This window comes from Brachycentrus maculatus, unplaced genomic scaffold (assembly GCF_059751285.1).
Source record: "Brachycentrus maculatus isolate JH-2025_06_01 unplaced genomic scaffold, ASM5975128v1 h1tg000436l, whole genome shotgun sequence".
In the NCBI taxonomy this organism is placed as follows: domain Eukaryota; kingdom Metazoa; phylum Arthropoda; class Insecta; order Trichoptera; family Brachycentridae; genus Brachycentrus; species Brachycentrus maculatus.
Genome location: NW_028281184.1, coordinates 275,238 through 299,694, shown reverse-complemented (window position 1 = coordinate 299,694; position 24,457 = coordinate 275,238). Strand labels below are relative to the sequence as shown.

Genomic DNA, 24,457 nt, shown 5'->3' with positions numbered 1-24,457 from the left:
TTCTTGAATCAATAGAACTTCACTAGAGACATCTATTGGTGAGATGTAAGATGTGAGATCGGTCGTCAGCCCCGTAAATGCCCAGACTTCCATATTCTTCTTCATCTTTGATGAGATGTCAAAAAATAATATGAAAATAACTCCTGTGATTGGAGAAAATCCAGATTTTGTGAACAAGTATTTGGACACACTCAAAATGTTGTTTATAATGAACGTTAATTTATCTTCATATAAAAATATTTTTTGAAAGGGTTTATAGAAAAATAAATAAAGCAATCAAAATAGCAGAGGCAAAGAATACTCGAAATTCAGTATCATAAACGAAATTGCTGTCGTAAGTAAACAATAATATTTAGCTTATCAAATTATCCTGGAATATAACTCACTTCAAACGTTTCACGGAAACTAAATAATCCGGCATTTTGATGAGCAGGGACTGACTAATTTCACAATATCATCCTTTATATTCATACATCAATCCTTATTCTAGAGGATGAATCTTTCATGGTATTCAAAATATTTTATGTGTTACTACTAACGGTACTGGAACACTTCTTATTAGGAAGACGAAAACGCGCAAATGAAGACAATCTTTTATTTATTAAAATCACAAAGTTATAAATGTGAAAATAACAAATTTTCACCAATATATCTTAAATTACCAAACACAAGGGCGAGAAGAACAGAGCGACACCAATATAAAAACAGAGCGGGCGCGGCGTATACGCGTTTTGAATATTGTCTAATCTGAACACACAAATATTTGTCCGCCACCCCTTAAATACTATTTTAAAGGCGTTGCATGGGGTGGGGACAGTATTTGTAGCATTTAAAACTTACTGAACTGCGTCTCTTTGTTCTTCTCGACTACCTTTACAACTTACATAATCTTAATTTCTAAACATAAGAACATTTCTAAATATTTCTAAACATATTATAATAACATTAAAAAATACACTATTTTTTATGACACATAAAATTACATAATTTTTAATTTACTTAATGGTAAGACAATGTCCATTCGTTGCTCAGGCCAAGTTGTGTTATCGATATTGTACAATAGTTGGGTGGAATAAAAAATTATAAATCTTTGAATAGACCCATTCGGAAGATACACTCCCCTCCGTGAAACACGTTTCACCAAACGGTTCCCTTACTTAAATTCAGTCGAGTGTTAGCAATAAATAATTCAAAATAAGTAGACAACAGATTTCACAAAAAAATTTAAGTCACATTAACATTGACAATTTTTTTTTTTTTTTTAAAGAATGCCTTCCTTCACAAATAAGGGTCCGTATACACGATAAATCAACTTCATGGAGGGTCTTTTTCTCCGAATACTTGTTAAAATATGTCTCCGGATTCTAGAGCTAAGATATGTGGCAAAATTAAGTCATAAATTATACTAATAATGATAGATATATCGAGACGTTTTAAATTTCGTCGCCAATTCTGACGTTTTCATGGCTGACGTCGCCCTTTTTAGGGCTAAAGAAAACATACTTCACTTGAATTATAGGTGCAGTGTTATTTGACGCGCCACGTGTCACATGACACGTTATCTCCCCGATTCATAGAATAACAAACGAAAAATATCACATTTCAAATTTTAATGCGCATATTATTTTAGCCCAACACAAATCTTCATCACACTCCTAAGTTTCGACCTTTTTCTTATCGACGTTAGTTAATCTATCATTCAACCTATTGGTACTTTGCCGAGAGTTTTTACCTACTCAAGTAGGTATTCTCTCTCATATTTCGAATGCGGTCAACGGTTGCGCTTATGTATGGGACATGTGGAGTAACTTATCGATATCCTTCCTATTTTTATTTTCGTTATATTATTTGTATCATTATTATGATTTATAATTATTATTACTATATTTTTTTTTTTCATAATTATTATTATTATTTTTTTTTTTTTTTTTTTTATTATTATAATTTTTTTTATTTATTTATTTATTTTATATTTATTTTACATCTAATATTGCAATTTTAGTGGCTGGCCTACGATATATTCCAGTGTTGGTTTTAATTTCCACCACTCTTACTTGTTTATTAGAACCGTGGTATATTTTCGTTATTACTCCTTTTGGCCACGTATTCCTTGGAAATGTGTTGTCACACAGAATCGCGATATCTCCTTCTTTTATGGGAGGTACCTTGTTGTGCCACTTTGGACGTTTTGTTAAGGTAGGTAAGTATTCCTTTACCCATCTGGCCCAGAACTGGTCGGTGAAATATTGTGCAATTCTCCATTGTCGTTTTAGACACATATCATCCTTGTTGAAAACACCAATTATTGGTGAATCATAATCATACCCTAACAAGAAATGATTCGGTGTTAAACTTTCACAGTCTTTACTGTCGAGAGATACGTGTGTTAAAGGCCGACTATTGACGATATTCTCTGCTTCTAATAATAACGTATGTAGTGTTTCCGGCCTAGGAGCTTGCTCTTTTAAAATAGCGTAAAAAGTCCGTTTGATGGACTTCACCAGACTTTCCCATGCCCCACCGTGGTGAGGGGAGGCCGGAGGTATAAATTTCCAAACTATTCTTCTATTGGTCATTTCGTTTGTAATCGTGTATTGATTTAAAGATTGGATTGATTGTTTCAACTCTGTATTCGCGCCCTTTAGATTCGTACCGTTATCACTCCAAATAGTGATGGGAACTCCGCGTCTGGCTACAAAACGCCGTATTGCTAATATTGCAGAATCCGTTGAAAGGGAGTCGGCTACTTCTATGTGAATAGCTCGTGTCGATAAACACGTGAATAATACGCCGTATCGTTTCTCATGCCTTCTTCCTATGGTAACCATCAGGGGCCCAAAATAATCCATTCCCGTATTTGTAAATGGACGAATGTTATGTTGCAGCCTTTCTGATGGAAGATTGCCCATTAAAGGAAACTGTGGTTTCGCTTTATTGTTTCTGCACGTTTGACATAAATAATTAACTTTTCTGACTGCCTGTCGCCCGTTTATTACCCAATATTTCTGCCTTAATTTGTTCAAAACGTACTCCACTCCGTTATGTCCACTTTTATCGTGGTAATATTTTATTAATAATTCAACAAACTGATCTTTATTGTGGAGAATAATAGGAATAGTTGCCCCCACTTTAACATCGGCTACCTCAGGGATGCGTCCTTGCAGTCTGATAATACCGTTATTATCTAAAAATGCGTTTAATTTCCTCAGCTTGCTTTCGTTTGGTAATACCTGATTCTTAACGAGACAATGTATTTCTTTCGAGAAACATCTTTTCTGCGCTTCCTTTATGAGGAAGTTTTCGGCTTTATTAACATCTTCCGGAAATAAAATTTTACCTTCTGTTTTTCGTTTGCAAATATCAACAAATTTAAATACACAGGCTACCGTTCTAAGTAATCGTACATATTTAGAGAATCTAGATAAATCTATAAAGTCACTACGTGTGTGTAGAGAGAGTATAGCTGCCGGTTTCAATTCTAATGTTTCATTATCAATGTTAATATCGTTTTTATTATTTTCTGAAGGCCAAAGTTCTATAGACTCCTTCAGGAAAGTAGGTCCTGCTAACCATTTGCCGTGCAAAGATAGGTCTAATGTAGAATTGTCTCGCGTCGCTTCGTCCGCTACATTTAACTTAGTCGGAATCCAGCGCCATGCGTCGGATCCGACTAGTTCGTCTATCTCACCTAGACGATGTGCCACAAAGGGTTTGAAGTTTCTCGAATCAGATTTTAACCAGCACATCACGGTTTTTGAATCTGTCCAGAAATGTTTAGAGTCAAATTTTACTGTGTGCTCGTCTGTTATCGCTTTACACAATCTACTCCCTAATAGGGCGGCTTGCAATTCTAATCGCGGAACAGAAATTGGTTTAATAGGAGCTACTCGAGTCTTACTAGCAATAAAGTTGACGAAAACATTTCCATTTTTATCCCGCGACCGATTGTAAGCGACGCAACACATCGCCTTCTCACTTGCGTCGCAAAAAATATGTAATTGCCTTTCTTCTATTTGGTCTATATATAATTCATAATGACGCGGGATTTTTACTAACTTTACGGCCTCTAAATCTTGTAGCCACTGTGTCCATTCTTTAAAATTACGATCATTTAACTTTGAATCCCAATTTGTTCCCGATCTCCAAACATTTTGTAAGAGGATTTTAGATTTTATTGTCAACGGTGCTAGAAATCCCGGGGGATCAAACACTGACATTATTACCTGCAACATTTCTCTTTTAGTCGGACGTGTTCCTCCCGTGATCAATTCAACCGGTAATTTTTTAAAACTTATATCGAATGAGAGTGTATCCGAATTCGGATCCCATTGTAAGCCCAAGGTGCGTTGCATTGGCGTACTATTAACGTCGAAGTTTACTATTCCCTGAGTTCTATTTTCTTCTGGAATGAATTCTAATATTTCCGGAACGTTAGATGCCCAGCTAGTTATGTTAAAACCACCCTGTTGATGAATAAAATAAACATCTCTTGTTATTTTCTTCGCCTCCTCAATTGTGTCGATGCTATCGAGGTAGTCGTCCATATAGTGTTTGCTACCAACTGCCCGAACAGCATCGGGATATATCGAGGCGTACCGTTCCGCATTTACGTTTCTTACATACTGTGCGGAGCACGGGGATGATTTTGCACCGAAAACCATCGATTTCATAACATACACGGAGGGTATACACGTTCTATCCATCCCTCTCCACAAGAATAATTGACACGGTAAATCGTCCTGTGATATTTTTATTTGAAGGAACATTTCTTGAATATCAGCTGTAAAGGCTATTTTATACTGTCTGAATTTAAATATAATACCCAACAAGGAATTGTAAAGATCTGGACCGGTTAAAAGTCTATCGTTTAAGGATACACCCTTTGTTTTAGCGGCTGCGTCAAATACCAGTCTTAATTTCCCTGGTTTATTTGTATTATAAACTGCAAAGTGTGGTAAATACCATTTGTTAGTACAATCTTTAAAGTAATTTGCATCAATTTTCTCCGCATAACCTAGTTTTAAATAATGATTTATTTTCTCCGTGTATGCCTTGGCGAAGTTCTCATCTTTATCCATCCGTTTTTCCAAATTAAAAAGTCTATCTTTAGCCATTTGCAAATTATCGGGCAGAAAATTATTTTCCTCCTTCCATAATAATCCCGTTTCCCAATGTTTATCCTTCAGCCGCGTAGTTTCGTTTAATATATGAATCGCTCGTTTATCGTCTTTACATATTCTAGGAGATATTTCCGAGTTATCTAACTGAAAACTACTTTTAATTAATTCGTGTAGCTCTGCGTTTTGTCGTTCAGTAACATGACAATTTATCTCCCTTGTAAGTCGTTGCGAATTTGGCACGTGTCCTAACGCCACCCATCCAAGCAGTGTATAAGAAACAGACAACGACTCTCGCGGTCCTTGGATTAATTTCCTAGAGATTATAAGTTCCCAGTTATTTTGCCCTATCAACATGCGCGGTTTAACGGTTTTATTAATGTACGGAGCATTCTTTAAATGTGGATATTTGTCTATGTACGCTTTGGTTACTCCAAGTTGCTCCGGTAGTTCTAGCTTCGATATCGTCCTCGCACTCGCGTTGAAGAATTTTCTCTCTCCCCGTCCTTTTATTTGTACGTTAATTAACATAGAGTTCGAGTCAGTGGAATTCATTTGATTGACTCCGTGTAATGCTAAGTCACTTATGGGACCCTTTAGGCCGATTTCATCAGCTACATCTGCTTCTAACAACGTTACGGTGGAACCATCATCGAGCAGAGCATCGATATTTACTTTACCCCTTGGCCCACTTAATGTTATCGGTATTATTTTTAGGAGTACTCGGTTATTCTCCCATGTATTAGTGACTTGTTCAGAATCTGTTTGAGAAGTGCTTGCGGGTTTTGATTCCGCCGTAGATGATCGTCCCGCCTTGTTGGCATTCTTTGTTAGTAAAAAATGATATTTATTATTGGGATTTCTTTTGAGGAAGAAGCAATTTTTTAATGAGTGTCCTTTATTTAGACACTTAAAGCAAAGGTCGTTTGCCTTTACTAAGTCCCATCGTTGATCGACGGATAAATTTTTAAATTTAGTACATTCCCAGATTTTATGAATTTCTTTACACGCGTTGTGGCATGTTCTTTCCTTCATTTCCTTCATAGCGTACACGTGTGCCCTCTCGGACTCAACTTTATATTTATTTTTATAGTTGTCTTTTTTATTGAATGCGTGTGACCCGTGAGGGTTATTATTAAACTTATTGCTTGGACGAGTAAATACGTTCATTCCGGAATTTTTCGAATTAATTACTATTTGCTCCAACCACGTCGAAAGATAACAAATAATAGGTTGATTGCAGTTGCGCCTGTCTTTATCTGTTATCCACAGCGCCTTTAGGCTATTAGGTAATTTATTTATTAGCGTAGATAATAACTCCGGGTTGTATAGGTGTCCTATATTGTTTAACGATTTTAGTAAGGCCACTAAATTTTTTACCTTACAGGAAAATTTAATAATGGAATCAGATCCGGCATTTTCCTCTAATTTGTGTAAATTCCGTATTTCAAATATTGTTTTTTCTATGATATACTCAGTATTCCCGAAAATGTTATCTAAAGTTGTTATTATTTCGTGAATATTACTCGGCGACATCAGCAGTGATGAAACAGCTTCGCGAGCTTCCCCCTTCAAAGATTTTTGCAGACGGTATAAGTTTTCTTCGTTAGATATTTTATATATTGATGTTGTATTATTAAATATCCCCTTAAACGCTATCCATTCCATTGGATTTCCGGTAAATATCGGTAAATCGGACGATAACCTTGGCCCCTGCGAATAATATGACAATGTCTTACCTATACATTCAGCGAGTTCATTGATGCGAGTCTCTTGATTATTGGGTGCTGACTGCATATTGTTATGTGTCGGCTGATGTGAGCAACACTGCTCCGGAAGTTGGTAAGACGTCATCGAAGTCTGCCCAGCTGGTGGCTGCAGAAGTTGCGGCCCCAACTGCGGCGGCATCACGGATCGTGGCCCCCAGGGCAGCATTACAGGTTGTTGTCCCGTCGTCGGCAGCCCAGATAGCGGCCTCCGGGGCGGCATTGCAGATTGCGGCTCCAACGGCGGCGGCATCACGGATTGCGGCCCCCAGGACGGCATTAGAGGTTGTTGTCCCGACGTCGGCAGCCCAGTTAGCGGCCCACGGGGCGGCATTGCAGTTTGCGGCTCCAACGGCGGCGGCATCACGGATTGCGGCCCACAGGGCGGCATTACAGGTTGCTGTCCCGACGTCGGCAGCCCAGTTAGCGGTCCACGGGGCGGCATTGCAGTTTGCAGCTCCAACGGTGGCGGCATCACGGATTGCGGCCCACAGGGCGGCATTACAGGTTGCTGTCCCGACGTCGGCAGCCCAGTTTGCGGCCCACGGGGCGGCATTGCAGTTTGCGGCTCCAACGGTGGCGACATCACGGATTGCGGCCCACAGGGCGGCATTGCAGGTTGCGGCTCCAACGACGGCGGCATCACGGATTGCGGCTCCCAGGGCGGCATAACATATTGCTCTCCCAACGTTGGCAGCCCAGAATGCGGCCCACAGGGCGGCATTGCAGTTTGCGGCTCCAACGGTGGCGACATCACGGATTGCGGCCCACAGGGCGGCATTGCAGGTTGCGGCTCCAACGACGGCGGCATCACGGATTGCGGCTCCCAGGGCGGCATAACATATTGCTCTCCCAACGTTGGCAGCCCAGAATGCGGCCCACAGGGCGGCATTGCAGTTTGCGGCCCGAACGGCGGCGGAATCACGGATTGTGACCCCCAGGGCGGCATTACATTTGGCTGTTCCAACGTTGGCAGCACGGCTTGCGGCTCCAAGGGCGGCAAATGGTGTTCAGCTGGTGGCGTAGAATCTATTATTTCTTCATATGCACTACACTGATCCGCCCATTCCGATACTCTATCCATGGCGGATTTTTCTGATGCTCTTGATGATACTTCCGCCATCCTTTGATAATGGACTTCTTCAGCATCTAGTGCCTTTTCTTCTGCCGCCATTCGTGCCTTTTCTGACGGTAGTTGCGACTTGTCAGCATCCGCCCTTTCTTTGGCGAGTCTTGCTCTCTGCCTGGTCACCCTCATTTGAGATGCAGATTGTTCCAGTAGCGCCTTCCTGGATCTCGTACTCCCACTTGTGCTGCTGGTCAGTGAAGGAGTTGGAGTTCGATTGGCTTCCATAGTGTTCCAGATCCGGCTCGAAGGACCAATTTGTTGCTACTAACGGTACTGGAACACTTCTTATTAGGAAGACGAAAACGCGCAAATGAAGACAATCTTTTATTTATTAAAATCACAAAGTTATAAATGTGAAAATAACAAATTTTCACCAATATATCTTAAATTACCAAACACAAGGGCGAGAAGAACAGAGCGACACCAATATAAAAACAGAGCGGGCGCGGCGTATACGCGTTTTGAATATTGTCTAATCTGAACACACAAATATTTGTCCGCCACCCCTTAAATACTATTTTAAAGGCGTTGCATGGGGTGGGGACAGTATTTGTAGCATTTAAAACTTACTGAACTGCGTCTCTTTGTTCTTCTCGACTACCTTTACAACTTACATAATCTTAATTTCTAAACATAAGAACATTTCTAAATATTTCTAAACATATTATAATAACATTAAAAAATACACTATTTTTTATGACACATAAAATTACATAATTTTTAATTTACTTAATGGTAAGACAATGTCCATTCGTTGCTCAGGCCAAGTTGTGTTATCGATATTGTACAATAGTTGGGTGGAATAAAAAATTATAAATCTTTGAATAGACCCATTCGGAAGATACATTATGGATAGTAATATAATATCATAAATTCTCGTGTACTCGAATCTCACACAGCAGAATAAGTCAAAGGATTTATGTCATAATTTTTTGTTATACTTTCGTAAAATAAAACACAAAATTAAAAATCTTTCATCTTACCAATATACGTCTCTTGTGAAATTCTAGTGATTCAAGTACAATGTTTCGAAATTGGTTAACATATATAGAAGTTCCAAGAATTTAAGTAATGTGGTTGTCATGGGTAGAATTGGTGAAAGTTATAGTTGTGTAAAGTGATCATTAAAACCAGTCTATGACGGTCGTAAGCCCCGTAGATGCCCAGACTTAATGAAACAATTAATGAAATAAAAAAGTCCACCCGTTTGAGTAAATCATTACATAGAATCATTGTATTCTCATATTATTTTTTGACATCTCATCAAAGATGAAGAAGAATATGGAAGTCTGGGCATTTACGAGGCTGACGACCGTCATAGGCTGGTTTAAGTGATCACTTTACACACGTGTAACATTCACCAATTCTACCCATTATTGACAACCACACTACTCAAATTCTTGGAAGTTCTATATATATATATATATGAACCAATTTAGAAACCTTGTTCTTGAATCACTAGAACTTCACTAGAGACATCTTTTGGTGAGATGTAAAGAAGCTTTTTATTAAGCAGAAACTCTTATATCAGTATGTGAGGTCCGAATCCTGGATTATAATCACACACATGAGAAACGCCAGAAAATACCATTTTTATTTTTATTATTTAAGCTTATAATTTGACCAGATAATTTATTTACAACATTTTGAGTGTGTCCAAATACTTGTTCACAAAATCTGGATTATCTCCAATTACAGGAGTTATTTTCATATTATTTTTTGACATCTCATCAAAGATGAAGAAGAATATGGAAGTCTGGGCATTTACGGGGCTGACGACCGTCAGCTTGTATTGTATTCTCAATATTATTAATATTTAAGGCATTTACTTTGTGGTTAGTCATTTTTACTTTTTTTTTACAAAAATGTTAATAATATTAGTATATGGTATAACCACTCACCGAGATTTTTATGTCTACCGATTTCGAGACGTACCCGTCTCTTCGTCAGGATAATCACTAATAAAGCATGCAAACACTACGAGGTTAAACATGCATAAACGTGCATGTTTAACCTCGGCTCGTAATGCATGTCTGTGGTGAAAACTATAGTGCATGTTGGTCTTCGGGTCGACCAAAAATCGCATGTGTTAAACATTTTATGTAGTTTTAATTGTGTAAATGGTGCTTTGGTGGTGAAGGGTGGTATTGTTTGCATGCTGTAATACTGATTATCCTGACGTAGAGACGGGTACGTCTCGAAACCGGTAGACATAAAAATCTCGGTGAGTGGTTATATACTAATATTATGAACATTTTTGTAAAAAAATAAATAAGTATCATTGTGTTTATTAAAAACCACCTAACTGATACCTGATCATTTCGTAATATTCAATTGTTGTGAACGTAAATACGCAAGTATAGTAGCAGCTAAAGTACCCGATCGATGAAACTCCGGCTCAGAGGCGCCACGCTGGATCAAACTTTAGAAAAGTTTGCGCGTCTGAATCCTATCTTGTAATTAATACAAACAATCTACGTTCAGACTGTTTAAATTATACTTACATTTCAGCAAAGTCAAAGGAAACGGATGAATAATCTATTTTCTTTATCATTTAATCGCTCATTCATTTCGTTTCTTTACGTTCCGTACATGGTGGTAAATTGAAAATAGTAATAACATTCACGAGTGACTAGGGTGTGTTACGCTTCATAGTTAAAAATACCACGTTTTTACAGTATTTTTCATAATACTTAGAGATTTTTTTAAAGAGAATTATTAAAATTTTTACTATCTACAAAAATACTTAATTTTCGTACTATTTCTGTGAGCCTAAGCGGCTCATTATTAGAAATAGGTATCAAATAGTGGGTTTGAACCAAGAAATTCTGACTCAAGAGTCCGCGACACTAACCAAGGGACCACAACCCGACAAAAAAACGGTCTTCTTCTTGGTGTTGGCCTTGTGACCAGTATTTATTATACGAAGGATGGGTCTCTTGCGATGTCAATCCATCTCTTTGGTCGTCTACCTCGGAGATGGTCGTGAAGTGAAATGTGGGGGAGTCTGGTTGGTTCCATTCTCCTCACATGCGCATACCATTGTCCTCTTCGTTGTCTTCCCCACCTAACGACGTCTTGGATCTCGCGTATTTATCTTATCTTTGTGTTTCTTATTCGATCTTGAAAAATCTTCATTTCTAAATATTTTGAGTATGTTCATAAATCTGGGTTTGTTCAATTAGGAGTTATTTTTATTGATGAAGGAAAATTTTGAAGCCTGGGTAGTTTCAGATATTACGACCTATAAATAGCTGATTTTAGTGATCATTTTATGCACGTGTAACATTTACCAATCTTACCATGATTGACAAACACAAATTTCGGAAGTTGTCACCTTCTTTTGCGTGTGAGTTGCCGGCACTATCTAACTAAGGTTGCAACATTTTGAGTGTGTCCAAATACTTGTTCCCAAAATCTGGATTATCTCCAATTACAGGAGTTATTTTCATATTATTTTTTCACATCTCATCAAAGATGAAGAAGAATATGGAAGTCTAGGCATTTACGGGGCTGACGACCATCATAGGCTGGTTTAAGTGATCACTTTACACACGTGTAAAGATCTCACCAATAGATGTATCTATTCTAGTGATTCAAGAACAAGGTTTCTAAATTGGTTCAAATATATAAAACTTCCAAGAATTTGAGTAGTGTGGTTGTCAATAATGGGTAGAATTGGCGAATGTTACACGTCTGTAAAGTGATCACTTAAATCAGCCTATGACGGTCGTCAGCCCCGTAAATGCCCGTTGAGTTAAGTAAGTTCTATGTGAAAATATTTGTACGATTCTTCCCAAATTATTTTACATACTAGGAGATGCTAAAAAATATGCTTTAAAATTTTTATTCAGCCTGATAATTTCACCACTTATTCACAATATTTCGCCTCAAAAATATGTTTCACTGATTTTTCTTCACTTATTCGTTCCACATATCAAAACTTTCTTTTAAAATAATTTATTCAATGCTGACTAATGAGGATGAACAAAATATAGTTTTTTATTCTAAAAATGTCAATTTATTCTAAAATAAAAACTAAAATTATGAAAATTTATATCACAATGCGACACTTCTTTTACCAATTTCTATATATATATATATATAAACATATATATTTATATAAATTTTAAACATATTTCTTGGTTTTTATGCAATATTTTGATTTATCAATTTATGTAGATTTTATTTGAATTATTTTGCCAATTTCTTGTTTTCCTTTAAATACTGAAAAGTGTCTCCTTCAGGGATGGATGTTTAAAAAGCATTAATCAATTTCCGACACTCAATTTACATCATTTTTAACAACATTCAAACAAACTTTTTGAAGAACTTAATTTTTGTATACTCTGTTTCCAACCGGTTTCGACAAATACACTGTCGAAAATTAAAAATGATGTAAATTGAGTGTCGGAAATTGATTAATGCTTTTTAAACATCCATCCCTGAAGGAGACACTTTTCAGTATTTAAAGGAAAACAAGAAATTGGCAAAATAATTCAAATAAAATCTACATAAATTGATAAATCAAAATATTGCATAAAAACCAAGAAATATGTTTAAAATTTATATAAATATATATGTTTATATATATATATATATATATAGAAATTGGTAAAAGAAGTGTCGCATTGTGATATAAATTTTCATAATTTTAGTTTTTATTTTAGAATAAATTGACATTTTTAGAATAAAAAACTATATTTTGTTCATCCTCATTAGTCAGCATTGAATAAATTATTTTAAAAGAAAGTTTTGATATGTGGAACGAATAAGTGAAGAAAAATCAGTGAAACATATTTTTGAGGCGAAATATTGTGAATAAGTGGTGAAATTATCAGGCTGAATAAAAATTTTAAAGCATATTTTTTAGCATCTCCTAGTATGTAAAATAATTTGGGAAGAATCGTACAAATATTTTCACATAGAACTTACTTAACTCAACGGGCATTTACGGGGCTGACGACCGTCATAGGCTGATTTAAGTGATCACTTTACAGACGTGTAACATTCGCCAATTCTACCCATTATTGACAACCACACTACTCAAATTCTTGGAAGTTTTATATATTTGAACCAATTTAGAAACCTTGTTCTTGAATCACTAGAATAGATACATCTATTGGTGAGATCTTTACACGTGTGTAAAGTGATCACTTAAACCAGCCTATGATGGTCGTCAGCCCCGTAAATGCCTAGACTTCCATATTCTTCTTCATCTTTGATGAGATGTGAAAAAATAATATGAAAATAACTCCTGTAATTGGAGATAATCCAGATTTTGGGAACAAGTATTTGGACACACTCAAAATGTTGCAACCTTAGTTAGATAGTGCCGGCAACTCACACGCAAAAGAAGGTGACAACTTCCGAAATTTGTGTTTGTCAATCATGGTAAGATTGGTAAATGTTACACGTGCATAAAATGATCACTAAAATCAGCTATTTATAGGTCGTAATATCTGAAACTACCCAGGCTTCAAAATTTTCCTTCATCAATAAAAATAACTCCTAATTGAACAAACCCAGATTTATGAACATACTCAAAATATTTAGAAATGAAGATTTTTCAAGATCGAATAAGAAACACAAAGATAAGATAAATACGCGAGATCCAAGACGTCGTTAGGTGGGGAAGACAACGAAGAGGACAATGGTATGCGCATGTGAGGAGAATGGAACCAACCAGACTCCCCCACATTTCACTTCACGACCATCTCCGAGGTAGACGACCAAAGAGATGGATTGACATCGCAAGAGACCCATCCTTCGTATAATAAATACTGGTCACAAGGCCAACACCAAGAAGAAGACCGTTTTTTTGTCGGGTTGTGGTCCCTTGGTTAGTGTCGCGGACTCTTGAGTCAGAATTTCTTGGTTCAAACCCACTATTTGATACCTATTTCTAATAATGAGCCGCTTAGGCTCACAGAAATAGTACGAAAATTAAGTATTTTTGTAGATAGTAAAAATTTTAATAATTCTCTTTAAAAAAATCTCTAAGTATTATGAAAAATACTGTAAAAACGTGGTATTTTTAACTATGAAGCGTAACACACCCTAGTCACTCGTGAATGTTATTACTATTTTCAATTTACCACCATGTACGGAACGTAAAGAAACGAAATGAATGAGCGATTAAATGATAAAGAAAATAGATTATTCATCCGTTTCCTTTGACTTTGCTGAAATGTAAGTATAATTTAAACAGTCTGAACGTAGATTGTTTGTATTAATTACAAGATAGGATTCAGACGCGCAAACTTTTCTAAAGTTTGATCCAGCGTGGCGCCTCTGAGCCGGAGTTTCATCGATCGGGTACTTTAGCTGCTACTATACTTGCGTATTTACGTTCACAACAATTGAATATTACGAAATGATCAGGTATCAGTTAGGTGGTTTTTAATAAACACAATGATACTTATTTATTTTTTTACAAAAATGTTCATAATATTAGTATATAACCACTCACCGAGATTTTTATGTCTACCGGTTTCGAGACGTACCCGTCTCTACGTCAGGATAATCAGTATTACAGCATGCAAACAATACCACCCTTCACCACCAAAGCACCATTTACACAATTAAAACTACATAAAATGTTTAACACATGCGATTTTTGGTCGACCCGAAGACCAACATGCACTATAGTTTTCACCACAGACATGCATTACGAGCCGAGGTTAAACATGCACGTTTATGCATGTTTAACCTCGTAGTGTTTGCATGCTTTATTAGTGATTATCCTGACGAAGAGACGGGTACGTCTCGAAATCGGTAGACATAAAAATCTCGGTGAGTGGTTATACCATATACTAATATTATTAACATTTTTGTAAAAAAAAAGTAAAAATGACTAACCACAAAGTAAATGCCTTAAATATTAATAATATTGAGAATACAATACAAGCTGACGGTCGTCAGCCCCGTAAATGCCCAGACTTCCATATTCTTCTTCATCTTTGATGAGATGTCAAAAAATAATATGAAAATAACTCCTGTAATTGGAGATAATCCAGATTTTGTGAACAAGTATTTGGACACACTCAAAATGTTGTAAATAAATTATCTGGTCAAATTATAAGCTTAAATAATAATAATAAAAATGGTATTTTCTGGCGTTTCTCATGTGTGTGATTATAATCCAGGATTCGGACCTCACATACTGATATAAGAGTTTCTGCTTAATAAAAAGCTTCTTTACATCTCACCAATAGATGTCTCTAGTGAAGTTCTAGTGATTCATGAACAAGGTTTCTAAATTGGTTCATATATATATAACTTCCAAGAATTTGAGTAGTGTGGTTGTCAATAATGGGTAGAATTGGTAAATGCTACACGTGTGTAAAGTGATCACTTAAACCAGCCTATGACGATCGCAAGCCCCGTAAATGCCCAGACTTCCATATTCTTCTTCATCTTTGATGAGATATCAAAAAAATAATACCTTATTTGTAAATGATCTCGGTGTTTGAAAATGTTGCGGAATGCATTAAAACACGTGTCAAAACTTAAATTTAAAACAGTTTTTTTCTCTAATAACTGTGATCGCCTGTGTACTCTGAAAAAATTGATATATTTTAATTATCGTTCGATAACAGCGCCACTTATTGGGTACAACTTTGTATGAAATTGTATTAGGACCAGACTAACACATGACCTAATTTTGATCTTATTTTGGCCATTGGCTCTAGAGAAATAATGGATTTTTCATTTCTTCACTACAGAGCCTATCTACCGCGTCAGAATTTTAAAGCAATCCGCTTACAGTCAAGACAAGCATATGAACAAAATTTGAAGTTGATTGGGCATGTAGTTTTTAATTTTAGTGGTATCTAACGTAGGCGCCAACGTATTTAAATTAATTTATTATTAGATTAAAACCAATATTTTTAGCTTTTCCACTTTTTTTATTATTTTTTTTTATTTGACCAGCGACCGGGTCTGATGATGTCGGTAACGACGAAACCCGGTCGCTGGTCAAATAAAAAAAAATAAAAAAAATAAAAAAAGTGGAAAAGCTAAAAATATTGGTTTTAATCTAATAATAAATTAAAAAAGCAATTCCATCACGAAGTGTCAGTGGATAGTATAAATGTATTAAAATTATGTACATAATTAAGATAATGTACTCCTATGTGAATTTTCTTTGAATCATTCAGTGAAAATATCTTTATTTGTTTCCTTTAAACCTTATGTTTTTTTATGTCTATGTATTTTACCCGTTTATTATTTTATGTTTTACATTTTGCTCTGTGTTAGTTGTGTTTGATTTTTTTTCTTTTTTTTAACATTATTTTTCGTGTTTCAGTCTTGTTAGCCTTACTCCCAAAATAGTAATGGAAATTACTCATCGGGAATATTACATATGCAACTAGTGCATGTTTTATAATTTAATAAATAAATAATAAAACCCTTTTCCGCACCCCAATGGTGCATAGGGCACCGCGTCATATAAACGCAGTATTATCTTGATCGTTTACACATGAAAAAAAGGTGATCAGCCCTCCGCTTCAGGTACCAGTCCAGGGTAGTTTTGAATAAATATGAAAGTGAAAAAATAACTTAAATTTATTTTACCCCCCTTGGGAATTGAACCCGGGACTTCCAGAACGGTAGCTGAGCGTGCTGACCATTACACTACGGAGGCGAACAATTTAAAATAAATAAATAAATAATAACAATATTGATCCAATCAAACGAGATTTTTTTCAGTATTTTTTTGTCTTGGCTTTTTTTGCCTTCTTTAGGTAGTCATTAAATAAATTTCCTACAACACGTAATACGTTACATATGTCATAATTCTGGTATTATTTTCGTTGGTTGTTTTTATACTATTAAAGTGGTTGTGAAATTGTAGTTTTTTTTTAAATATGGAAAGATTGCGTGCTTGGCGGTGATATCGGTTAATTTGCGGAAACTCAAACAAAAATCCAGATTGCCTTATTAGAGAAACGTAAATGGTTTTTTATTATTTTTTCTTGAGTTTCTCGGGAAATGATTACCATTTTTCTTTGACCGAACCTGCTTAAAATTTTTCATGTTTTTCACTTAAAATTAAAAAGAAATATTGCTTAATAATCGATTTTAATTCATATTTTCAAATTTGCTATGAATCTTTTAATCTTTGAATATGTAAATAAATAACCATCGTTTATCTCCGGAATATGAAGAAAAAATGTTGTGGCTTAAATATAGATACATATAAAAGACAAACACTTAAGTAACCTTTCTCTACGTGTATTTTTTAAATGTTAGTATTTTAATATAAATTGGCAGTGTATTAATCTTTTTCAACGTATGTTCTTCTCATTTATTTCTTTTAAATGTGCTTCTTATGCCTATTTATTATACCTGTTTATTGTTTTTATATTTTGCCATGTATTAGTTTTCATTATTTAAAAAAATCCTTTTTGTAACTTTATTATTTGTGTTCCAGTCTTGTTAACCTTAATCCCATGTCCCAAAATTAAAAATTTAAATTACTCATCGGGAATAGTATATAAATGGTTTATGTATGTAATATATTAAATTTTTTTTTTTTTAAATAATTTTAAATAAAAATTACGATTTTCACAGAGAACCAATACAAACATCTTTAGACTGTAGGAATATGAATACATAAATAGATATACAATTTGTGGTGTGTTTTAGGGGAAGATCGTTTACATTGGTAGTGATTGTCTTTATTGTAAGCCACGAAGCAAAAAATCACATGTTTTTTAATTTTAATTTTTTTTTATTATTTATTAAAAATAAATGTTAATTAATTAAAAGTATACATACATGTACATGTTTCCATAACATAACCACGCGACCGCTCCGCCTTTATTGGCGAACAATCCCCTCTCTCCCCCCTGTTCCTTCCCGTCATCAGTGCAGCGTTGGTCGAAACTAAAGGTGCGTCTACACTTAGATTACTTTAAACAAATAAAAAAAATCATAAATTGATTCGGTCACTTTGTGGTAAAATCTGTCCATTTTTAATTAATGTTTTACTAAGTTAATACCACTATTTCTTAAAATCTACTGTGACACGTATTTCGATGCATTCCGCATCATACGGTGTTTTGAAAATGATGGGGAATGCATCGAAACGCGTGTCACAGTAGATTTTAAGAAATAGTGGTATTTACTGAGTAAAACATATAAGAATAAAAAAATCACCATCTGATTTTTCCTATAAATGAACATGCTTAAAAATATAATAAAAAAGCTTGTTAAGGTCCAAATATAAATAAATATCAGTCATAAATATCCTTCTGAAATACAATGTGTACCCGTCATACGTCACAAACTTCATTCAGAGTACATGCCCTTCGAATTAGTTATGCGCCGAGTTCACCTATGTTTCGAATGGCTAGTGAGTACAACTCGTGTTTTAGATAAGTTGACATTTTCAATTGCGGAAAATCTGTGCTGAAAAGTCGAATGATGAGCATATTGTCCTCTCAGGATCATTCTATGCTTCTCTGCATTGTATGTCCTTACGAGAATCAAGATCACACACACACACACACACACACACACACACACACACACACACACACACACACACACACACACACACACACACACACACACACACACACACACACACACACACACACACACACACACACACACACACACACACACACACACACACACACACACACACACACACACACACACACACACACACACACACACACACACACAAACGCACACACACATACAAAAACACACACACACATCCTCTTACACACTTTACACATGCACATTTTCTCTCATAAATACGTATTCATTTGCTAGATCTACACTACTACACTAAATATTTTGTACTTTTCTTTAAATTTTTTTGTTAACTATAATTGGCTTATATTGGTTAATATTAATGTTTTATTTTACATGTGTTGCTGTTGTTAACCCAAATATTTTTTTCCCCGAAATCACCATTAATTGAAATCACTTAAGTGGGCCAACGACAAGTCGTAATCCCAGAATATACTCAAACTGCCTTATTCATGCTTCTTCATCAAAGTTGAGATATGAATAAGAAAAAAAATGAAGAGTTCATAATCAGTGGAAAATCCATCTTATGTAAACAAAATTAGCCCTATCAAAATATTATGAATGATGCTTTTTATTTTAAAAACATGTTCAACTTTGTGGTATTCTAATATTACACAGTCTCTATCATTTAACTTTTACTTTGAGTAATACCATTACTATTGGTATTGGTATTACACATTGCAAACAATGAATGATAAGGAGAGTTTCTTTAATGTTTTTCGCAGATACTTTGTGGCACATTTTACAAACTTTAACCACTTTTATTGGTACAATTTTTCCAATTGGTTTCGACAAGAACCTTGTCATCCTCAGGGTTAATGTACTAATTCTAAAACATTGACATACTCATAGTTAAGGAGAAAAGATAAGGAGAGTGTTATATTATAAATGATTAAAAATAAATCACAATCTTGGTAAGGTCCCATAATAAATAATACAAACCCCATTTTGTAAAAATATTCTACATGTATACATTTCGTTGAATGCCAACGCTCTGTTTCAGGCATGTGCTCATTTCACTTCTATAAATTCGGTAATATATTTTTTCTATTCTCATTATAATTATTAGTCTGAGTTTTTTCGTTTCGGAGTTGTAAGTATACTCAATAGAGTAATAGTTTTGTTTGTGTTCATTCAGAAAACATCATTATTATTTAACTTGTGAGAACGAGGCGTATAAGCGTTATTTAAGGCACGACGCTTGGACAACTGCCAAGTCTCCTAATTTTCCTGTATTTTGACCATTATCTTCCACTATTGAGGAATTTCATGCTACTATGTTGAAGAAATACACATTTTGTGTGGAAAAAACGAGAGTAATTTTATACCAACTGCTTAAATTTCGACGCTAAAATATTGATTGTCTGATCTACATTTTTTTTATTAAATCACTAGTGGAGGCTTGGTAGGAAAAATCTACAAAATATCAAGTTTGTAGTTTTCTACTACAAAAATTAATTTACAAAATTGTTAAAGAAATGAAAGTGTATTTTATTTATTGTTTCGGCATTAACTTTGTGGTAAGACATGTTACAATAATTAAAGAAAACGCTTCGTTTTTTACCACTTGAGTTTTATTATAGACTACATGTTTCAGAAGCTAAACTTCCATCATTTAGGTCTGTATAATAACATACAGACCTGAATGATGGAAGTTTAGCTTTTGAAACATGTAGTCTATAATAAAACTCAAGTGGTAAAAAACGAAGTGTTTTCTTTAATTATTGTAAAGTGTATTTTAACAATTTTTTTTTATTTAATCGCAAAAAAAATATTTTGGTTTTTTTATGGTATATGAATAAATTTCCGTATTTTCAATGGAACATCATTGAAACATTATGAAATAATTAAATTTATTTAATAAAAAAAAAACTGGCTGCTTTTAATTCAACCTTTTTGAAATATTCTTGTATTCTCACATCAATTTTCACAATGATTTACAATTTTATTATTATTGATTGAGTGTACTAATATTAAACCATACTAATATCAATTTAAAAAATCTAGTCCATTTAATAAATTACTTATTTTTAATGCCAATAAATGTGCACTAGATGTAATAATCGTGGATAAGGGAGATATATTTCAAAAAAATGAAGGACTGAAAAATTTTGTTAATATACTCTATTTTTATAAACCTAAAAAAGTAACGCAAAAGTGCGTTTAAGGTACATTATCAAACACCAATGTTTTCGTATAACATACATATAAGAAGGCTGATAAATTAGTCCAGGTTTGTGGAAAAGGCCGGGAATTTTATCAGATTTTTTAAAAAATAAGCCCCTGCGTTGTTGTTATACACGGGGAAGTACTCTGTTCGGAAAGAGAGATATGTGTTTTAATATCGTGCAGTTGTAAACTTCCCTGGTTGTCAGCTCGTAAGGTGAAAACGTGGGTTTATTTGTTTATTCGCAAAACATAAGCCTTTTAGCGCAGGAATAAAACAGTGTCTATACAAAAACGCGCCGGTGAAACCGCCGTAGTTACCCGTACAAGTGAAAACAGTCCCTTAAGATTCAAATAATCTGATTAACCTTTTACTTTAATTACTTAAATTTAATTAACGGTTTATGTAGCGGAACACATATATAGTTATTATGTACTAAGGAGGTTATTCGCTCGAAATAAGGGTATAAAACCATAAAAAAATATTATCCTTTTTAAAGCTCTCCTTTTCATTCATCGTCCACGGGACGATTAGTGGACACATAAGGAGAGTGTTTTATTACCACACCACAAAGTTAACAATGCTTTTATGTAATAAACAAAATACTTATTTATTTTCTTTCGAAAAATATTTAAATTTTCGAAATCCCAATTTGTGTATTTATTCGTTTTAATTTATACTTCTTCGAAAAAATACAGTGAAATAATAAATATATTTCATGATAAATAGAGTTTTGTTTATAATGGAAATATGTAGGTACACTTACTACCTTTCAAGAAGATTTAAGACTAAGTTTTGGAAAGAGTTTTAATTTTATTTTTACTATCATTAACTTCCTAAAAATACTGATAGACAACGGGTTTTAGGTTGTTAGAAATAAAAATCGATCAGCAAAGTTAAAGAATATATATCTGGCATTGATAAAAACAGAAATCGGGTGGATAAATTTCCATTTATTTTTTAAAGATAATTTTTATGAAAATATTTTTTTTTGGAAATTTAAAACACTTCTAACTTTGTAGTATGGTAATATAACACTCCCCTTATCATGTGTCGTTCATTTTATTTAATAATACTTAAAAACTCTATTTCACGACTTCCGGTTTCAGAATAACCATTCCAATGCTACGGTCTTTTATTTATTTGTAAAACAAAAAAAAAATACATTCCAAATATTCTAAATATCTAAAGTATTCACTTCGTTAGTATATGTATAACCACTAACCGAGATTTTTTATCTACCGGTTTCGAGATGTACCCATCTCCTCCTCAGGACAACCATTACAACAGCATGAAAACAATGTTGACATGTAACAAATTGACGTGTGGTATTGTTTACATGCTGCAGTAGCAATTGTCCTGACGAAGAGACAGCTAGAAACCAATAGACAAAAGTCTCGGTGAGTGATTATATATTAACATAACCAACATTTTTGTAAAAAACAATTTAAAAAGTGTTTGGCGAAATATTTGGCTTATAGCAGGAACCACAAGTCTTGCTTTAAAACATATACTTTATAGAGGTCTTAGTAAAATGACAAAATACATGTTTAACTGGAATTCATGAACACCCCCGTTTTTCCTTGTGTACACGATAATAATCATGATAATTATTCAGTCATCAAAGGATTAGTACGATATTATTTAATTACAAAGCTCTAGTCACGCGAATAATTTAAATAATGTAATAAATTAATGCAGATAATACGAACACAAAATAATAAATATTAATACGCAAAAGGCATGGAAAGGTTGTGGTTAGAATCGATGTACTTATTAACAAATTTTAGGCCAAACGAAATCGTGACTTGCACTAAAATACAACTTTTCTCATTTTAGCATAAAGAACATACATTTTATAAACCACAAAACTTGCAGCAAATTTTATTTTCAGAAATATTTTTAACGTCAATATTTAATAACTTATTCATTCGTCAGATACTGATTTATTCACCACAAGGGTATAAGAGCATATAAAGATATTTATTTTGGGTACCTTAATTGAGGTGAAGCTTTTATTTTTTTACAAACGAAGATGGGAGCCTGACCATTCCAGAGCTAACGACTTATTCTTTATTTGCTTGGCTTAAGTGGTCACTTTATATACTTACGTAACGCTTAATTTACTGCCCATTAATGAACATCAAAATTGCATTAATTATTTAAAGATGCGTAATTGCTCATATCTAAACTTTTCAAAACAAAAATTTATGAAAAAGAATTAAAAACACACTCCCTTTGAACTTTTGTTCCATATTATTTTATTCGTATAGGTGGAGTAGCAATAAAATTAATATTACAAAATTTCAATCCTTTTATTGCATTTAATGCAGCTATTTGTAGCATATAATACAGCTAATTATGTGATTGCAATTATCTGTAAAGATTTGGAGGATTATCTTTTTACTATATTTAGTAAAACGGTCAACTTAACTTTTTTTTATTAAATTTTATCCTACCATTAAAAATAACTCAACTAAAAATAACTATTTCTTAACTTAAGTGATCACTTAAGCCAGCCTAAATGTTAGGTTTTAAGCTCTTGAAGCTCAGACTTTCACCTGCTTTTGAATATTTTGATATATCAGCCTTAAGGTGAAAATTCCAGTGTCTGATATAATAAATAAAAAAAAATATGTTTATATATTTTTTATTACTTACCTGTCGAATAACTATGGATGAAGTGTCTGTCAACACTTTGTTTTTCGTTTCTGAGTATGGTCTATTTAGGGATCATGGAACACATTGATTGATGGAGTATAATGGTGTATGGTGTTGTATCGGTTTTCTGATTTAAATTAATGTCACTGTTGATAAATTCGACGAGAGTGACATCTATCAATTCACTGCGAGCACAACCATTTGCAAATAGAGCTAGGATGTACATCATTTCTTATTTTCTGGTTTCCTTTGGGAAACGTATCTGTTATCATCGGAATTCGTTTTCCATTTGCCTCGGTCTAGAATATATTTATTTCGGGGTAAGAAGTTCCGTTGACAGTGGTGGAGCGAGCATTTCGATAAACTTTCGAAAGCTGGAATTAATTATTTTTCAGCAATATAAAAAAAAAATTAACTGATAAAAATACTGCCGTATAATGAGGATTAATGAAAAAGAATTTATTTTTTTAGTTCTTATAAGTAATCAATATTTGTGGTCTAAACAATTTTGACAAATATTTCGAATCAATACTATTTTTAGGAATGCTTTAGAGTCGATTCTAAGAGTCTCACTAACAGATCGATGCTAACAACGTATATTATTTAGTTTATAATTATAAAAAAAGTAACATTAAAAAAAAACAAATGATGTTTTTTGTAAAACGAAAGTATTTTTATATAATATGTGTTTTCAAAGTTTAACATATTTTCAATATCTAAATGAATGAAATTATACATTTTCATTTGCTCTAAATCTTGAATCTTTTAAAGATATTTACCGATTGGTATGAAATTTTGACACAACAATTAAATTAATTTAACGCTTGTTTTTGTTTATAATACTGTAATTGTTATTTTGTTCAAAATCTTTAATTTCCTTAAGTTCTTTACACCCAAAAAATGCTTGTTTGAAAAACAGATTTTTTGACGGCAAAGCTGGTTTTCACATGCCGAAACCATCTCAACACACCTTTCTCAATTTCACCTTTTTCTTGCATTTTTTCCTTATATCACCATTCGAACATCTACCAAATGTCTCAGAGATAGCATTCAATCCACAATT

The 24,457-nt window shown here is 34.0% G+C and overlaps 1 protein-coding gene across 1 annotated transcript in view; it reads right to left on the bottom strand.

Moving 5' to 3' along the window:
* The window catches only part of LOC148302603 (uncharacterized), a 42,359-nt gene extending 34,122 nt beyond the window's left edge, over window positions 1–8,237 (bottom strand). The window contains exons 1-2 of the mRNA XM_088271352.1: window positions 5,015–8,237; window positions 3,689–3,850 (exon numbers count right to left, since the gene is read on the bottom strand). Of these exons, the coding sequence (XP_088127478.1) occupies window positions 3,689–3,850; window positions 5,015–8,237 (3,385 nt within the window). The remainder of the gene's footprint in view (window positions 1–3,688; window positions 3,851–5,014) is intronic.
* Between the last annotated feature and the right edge of the window lie 16,220 nt (window positions 8,238–24,457).